Here is a 5464-nt window from a genome sequence, read left to right on the forward strand (position 1 = left end):
TCCTCCCACTTTTGTTACCTGCCCACAGGGCTCTCAGTCTATGGCAACAACTTGTAGGTGAAATCGTCCAATAACTTGGAGAATTTATGATATTGGTTAACTCCCTGGTTTCAATGAGTTGCAGTCTGTAGTGAAATGTTCCTAAAGCTACAAAAGCTCTACAAAAGACAGTGGAAGATGGTATGAATGGGCGGGGCCTTTGGATGGCCTTCTGTACATTATCAGCACAGCGGCCCAGACGCTACAGCCGTCCGCTCCCCACCAGGGAAGCATCGCCTTCCTATGGGCTCAGGACCTCCGGCTCCGCTCTTAGGAGCCTACCCTTGCGGGCAGGGTGGTGTCGTGGGCGGGGCTTGCCAGAGTTGTGGGTGCCATAGGCAGGGCTATATCAGCCGCAGCAGCTCAGTGAATCCCGACAAGGGGCGTGGCTACGGTAGGGGCGGAGCTACTCTAGGGAGGAGGAGGGGCAGTGGCTGCGGCGGGGGCGGTGGCCTAGCCCAGCTCCAGAGGATACCGAGGGCGGGGAGGGGCAGGAGGCCCCCGGGGCCGGCGGGTCACACCAGGCCTCGCGTCCACCTGTCCGCTTGATCTCGCTCCTGCGGGTCAACAGGGCCTGCGTCAGCCCGGCCCATGGCGGCGTCGGCGGCTTTGTCGGCGGCAGCGGCGGCGGCGGCCCTGTCGGGCCTGGCAGTGAGGCTGTCGCGCTCGGCCGCGGCCCGCACTTCTTACGGCACCTTCTGCAAGGGGCTCACGCGCACGCTGCTCACCTTCTTCGACCTGGCCTGGCGGCTGCGCATGAACTTCCCCTACTTCTACGTCGTGGCCTCCGTGATGCTCAACGTCCGCCTGCAGGTGCGGATCGAGTGAGCGCCGGTGGCCACCGCGGCCGGTCCGGAGGGTCCCGCGGCCACACGCCCGCGACGAGCAGGGCCGCCGGCATGGAGGACGGCGGGGCCGCCCGGGTCACCCAGACACGGCCGGGGTAAGAGGCGGGACGGCCTAGGCCCCCGGACCCTAGACCTTCGTGGGAGGGCGCCGGCCAGCGAGCCCCCGAGGCCAGCGAGCCCCGGACCCAGCCGTGACCCGCCCACACGCTTCGCGGCCGGCGCCGGATTGCACAGAAACTCACAAAACGGGCCCTTTCCCTCGGGCTCGAGAAAATTATCTGAGTGCGGCTGACCTGTTGCCTCATATGGGCCGAAGAGGGAAACAAGAAAGAAGAAATTGTGCTGCCGGGACTTGCTTTGACTGGCCCTGACTGAAAAGGTATGCGGCCCGGCGGTGGTAGCCTGGAGGGAGGCGGTTGCCGACATATAGACGTCCAGACCCCTTGGGGGTTCGGGAGAAATATGAAAGGGACCTGAGGAAACCATCCCGGAGAGCTGCGGAGCCCAAGATGGGGGTAAGGGGCGGCGGTGGCTTCTGCATTGAGCATCTCAGAGGTTCAGCCCATTCTGACGGAGACCCAGGCATCCCCTCCCTCCCACAACCCAGTCCCCCTCTCCGCCACCCCCCCCCCCGCTTCCCCCCCCCCCCCCCGTTTTCCAGAGGCCCTTGTGCCGTCACCTGAGCCTGAAGAAATGGAGGAGAATGGGCTGGGGTGGCCCCTGGGAGGGCCCTAGGGGAGATAAAATGCTGCCACCCTTCACCACCGCCTGGGTAGGCAGTCAGGAAGGATGGTTGTGTTCTTGGCCAAACCCCAGGTCTGCCCCTTCTCAGCTCTCAGGCCCCGGGGCTCTCTGCAGCACCCTGCACCCTGCTTCTGGGTCAGGGGGCTGCTCTCTGCCTGTGCCTGCCTCCCTGAGGGCATCCTCCCAATCTCTGCTTTTGGAGACAGGGAAGAGTGGGAAAGACACCTTCCTCCCTAGCCCTCCCCGCACAGTCTTGCTCTTATGCCATCTCAGCCATGCTTCCCCTCCCCCGGTCCTCCCAGGGCCAGAGAATGCCATCTTCCAGCACAGAGGGCCTCCAGCAGACCCTGTGGACCCAAAGGATCTGGGAAAATAGGGATTTCCTTGAGCAGAGGACAGCTCTCAGGCTGGGGTAGGGAGACCAGATGAAGAAGGGGCTTGTAGAGGAGGCAACATTGGGGAACTGGGGATCTCTTTCAGTAGAGAGGCAACTCTTAAGTCTCCATTTCTCTCTTTCTTTCAGGACCTGGTGTTTGTAGGTGGCGACTCACCCCTTCTCTAGCCTCATCGGGAGCCAAATCTGCCCAGCTAGCTGCCTGTGAGCAGCTGAGTGAGGGACCTGACCAAGGAGGAGATGAAGAGCCTTCCAGGTAGAGACCCAGTCATCCGGTTCTGGCATGAGGAAGGATGGGACCATGTCACGTGGGCACTGAGATCTCCTAGCAACACCATGAGGGACTTCTATTCTCCCCACTTACTGATGGGAAACTGGGGCTCGCAGGTGGAGACAGATTTGCCCCTGTCACACAGATAAGGAGTAGTGGAGCTAAATCTACCCCTAAGGCCTGCACTCACCTACCTGTCCCCCCAGTCTTCTCCAAGACAGCACAGTGAGATGGGGGAAGGGAGCGCAAGGCTCTCAGGTGAGAAGGCTCTCAGGGTAGGGAATGTGAGGAACTAGCTTACCTTTGAGTGGTATGGGAAGTCACAGGGAAGACCAGGAAGACAGGCTGAGCTGAGATGGGTACGGAGAGATGAGCCCCAGAACCGCCTGGGGAGCTGAGGTCCTCACCCACAGAGCCAGATCTCCCCACCCCACCCTACCCCAGGCTTGACTAAGTGCTCCTCAGCAATTGGGTGCAAGCTTCTCAGTTTGGGTGGTGGGGGGTGGCTCCTGGGGACATGATGTAAGCAGGAGGGTGAAGCGATAAACCTGGGGTGGGATGGGACTGGGAACTATGTATGACCCCATCTCTCTGCCCCCAGGCTCCGGCCCCCATGCCCACGATCACATGGGAGACTGTCCTGTAGATGGGCTTGGATTGGTCCTCGAGGCCCAGAGTGTGCCGCTGACCGGCATACCAACCAGCATACCAGGATGGCCAGGAGCAGCCCAGACGGGAGCCAGGGGAGACCCTGGCCCTCACCACCGTCTGCTCTGACACTGGTTGCTCCCGGCCCAAGTACTCAGAGTTCCTGGGACTGAAAACCGCAGTAGTCTGGTCAGCACGAGGCAAAGAGTGGCCCAGTCTCACACCATCAGCGCTCCTCAGCTGCCCAGCTGGAGCCCAGGTCCAAGGTGAAGATCACCTGCCTCACCCTGGGAACTGAGACTGGACCGAGGCCACCACGTGCTCCCTGCGGTGGCCCTCAGACAGGGCCTGATGGCTTCCTTCCTTGTGCCAAGTCTCCCGGGCGCCCCCAGTCCTGGTGGTCCCACCTCCACTCCAACCCTGTCCACCCTGGACTACTTCTGGGAGCCTGCCAGCATGCCAGCTCCGTCCAGAAATCTCTGGGGACAGCCTCGGAGCAAGGAGAGCAGCACAGGCTGCATGAAAGGGGAGGAGGACGAGGGCGCTCCTCGGGGCTGATACACCCTCTGGGGGACTGGATCCCCAGCTCCAGCCTCTTCCTGGGCCAGGCAGGGAGGAGGGAGGCCTGAGGTGGGCTGGAGGGAGGCTCCTCACTGATTGTCCCTGTCCCACAGGCAGAAATGTGTGTAAGCCTCAGGGGCCCTTGGCCTCACAGACCTGCTCCCGGCAGAGAAGCTCCACCCCATACAGAGGGGCACTGGAAGTGGCTCTGGGTGGAGCTGGCTGTGGCTGTGTCTGCTCCAAGGGAATGGCTGGGGGACGGGCCAGGGACTGGTCCTCAGCCTCTGTTCCTACCACTGCTTTTTGTACCGTTCTGGCCTTGACTAGTGAGCTGCTTCTGCTTTCCCACCTCCCTCACCCCCACTGGGCCCTGGCCACTGGATGGGCTCTCAATGCACTTTATTTATTTGCAGTCTGTTTTCCAGGCAGCAGAACTTCTACAAAATCAGAGACACCAACTCAAATAAGTTGACTTTCACTTTTCTGCGTGTGTTAACTACTGGTCAGCACACTCTGGTCAGAAAGATGTTCTTGTTTCTGGTGTTATCAAATTTTGTTGTCTCTCTAAGTTAAAAACGAAAAAGTCCTTGAGTTCAATAAAGTCAAATAAAACTGGAGGCCTCCTGTTTCTGGTGTGGTGCAATAGCCTTGGAGGAGACACGGGCCAGTGGTGAGATCACCCCTCTGATGGCCAGGGGCTGGGGGAGAGGAGCACCCTCAGAGGGCTTTCAGTGGGTAGGACCTGTTCAGGAGATGCTTGAGACCTGCCTTGACCTGGACCACTGCCCCCATGAGGAGAAGGCAGCAGCATGAGCCTGGCCCACGAGGTGGCAATTGTCCACTCACAATCTTTGAATAACCTCATGCCTGTCTTGTCTTCATTTTAGAGCATGGTGTTGGAAAGCACTTAATTCAGTTGTACCCCGAGGGTGGGCTGGGGGAAGTGAGGTGAAATAGACTGTGTGCAGATCATTTTGTGTCAGCTGGAGGCCCCTCTGTAGCAACAGGTGGCAAGGTCCCCATCACCTCCCTGCTGACCAGATGGGTGTAGAGTTGGAGAGGGTAAACCACCTGGATGGAAGCTCTCCTTCCCCCCACCTTAGACCCCAACTGTCCCATCGTGGCTTCACTCCCAGCATCTCCCCAGGGAAGCCAGGGACTGAGGCTGCTGCAGAGGTGAGGGTGGTGGTCGGGCAGAGGGCTGAGTGAGGGAGATCTGGGGAGGAGTGCAGCAGCCAGGATAGAGGAAGGCAGGCCCACAGGCCCCCGGAGGGAGGTGGCCCGAGGACGCAGGGTTGTGGTCTCACGGAGGAGCACAGCCTGGGGTAAGGGACCTGGGTGCACTCCTGACCTGTCGCCGAGAGCTCCCCAAGGGTCAGAACACCCTGACAAGAGGGACCCTTCCAATATCTGCCACCACAGGAAGGAATGGACCCCAGGCCCTGCCAGTGCCCTGAGCTTTCCCTCCAGATGGTCCTGTTCAGTCCCTGATTGTGTCACACCCACTCCAGGGATCATGCAATCTGGCACAACCAAGATGGAAGAGGGTCAGACCAGAGCCCCAAGGCACGCTGACGAGGGAGGACCACCCTTCCCAGCTAGGGAGGAGGGCAGCCCATGTCCTTCACCGACTACTGCGTGGTCAGGCCAGCCACATACACTCATGCACTTCCAGTAAGGAGCCTTTAGCGTAGTTGTGAGCATTCAAGGTGATGATGTCTATTCAACATTTGTCCTCAGGTCACATCTGGAGCATCCTTGTCACTCTGAGAAGCGGAGACTGCTATCGGAGCATGGACTCCCCTCGGTGCGGTGTCCAGGTCTTTGGTAACCCGAACAAAGAATTGAGCGAACACAAAAAGGCAGTGGTGAAAGAACAGTTTATTAGAAGCGAAAGTACACACTGAAGGGATAGAAGCAGGCGAGAACAAAAGAGTGACTCTAGGGCCCCAACTGGCG

The 5464-nt window shown here is 59.8% G+C and overlaps 1 protein-coding gene across 2 annotated transcripts; it reads left to right on the forward strand.

Annotated features, from left to right (window-relative positions):
* Nucleotides 1–471: 471 nt before the first annotated feature.
* Nucleotides 472–4122, forward strand: LOC109436249 (small integral membrane protein 10-like protein 2A). Of its 2 annotated transcripts, none has more exons than XM_074323576.1 (3): nt 472–1402; nt 2155–2281; nt 2898–4122. In XM_074323576.1, the coding sequence occupies exon 1, from the start codon at nt 631–633 to the stop codon at nt 865–867; it is 237 nt and encodes a 78-aa protein (XP_074179677.1). In that variant the 5' UTR covers nt 472–630; the 3' UTR covers nt 868–1402; nt 2155–2281; nt 2898–4122. The 2 variants fall into 2 exon arrangements, with proteins under 2 accessions (XP_074179677.1, XP_019570260.1); XM_019714701.2 differs by having other exon boundaries at nt 494–1266.
* The last annotated feature ends 1342 nt before the right edge of the window (nt 4123–5464 follow it).

This window comes from Rhinolophus sinicus, chromosome X, assembly GCF_036562045.2.
Source record: "Rhinolophus sinicus isolate RSC01 chromosome X, ASM3656204v1, whole genome shotgun sequence".
Lineage (NCBI taxonomy): Eukaryota > Metazoa > Chordata > Mammalia > Chiroptera > Rhinolophidae > Rhinolophus > Rhinolophus sinicus.

Excerpts from the sequence above, each read along its gene's own strand:
- LOC109436249 (XM_074323576.1), top strand. The coding sequence starts at position 631 with ATGGCGGCGTCGGCGGCTTTGTCGGCGGCAGCGGCGGCGGCGGCCCTG.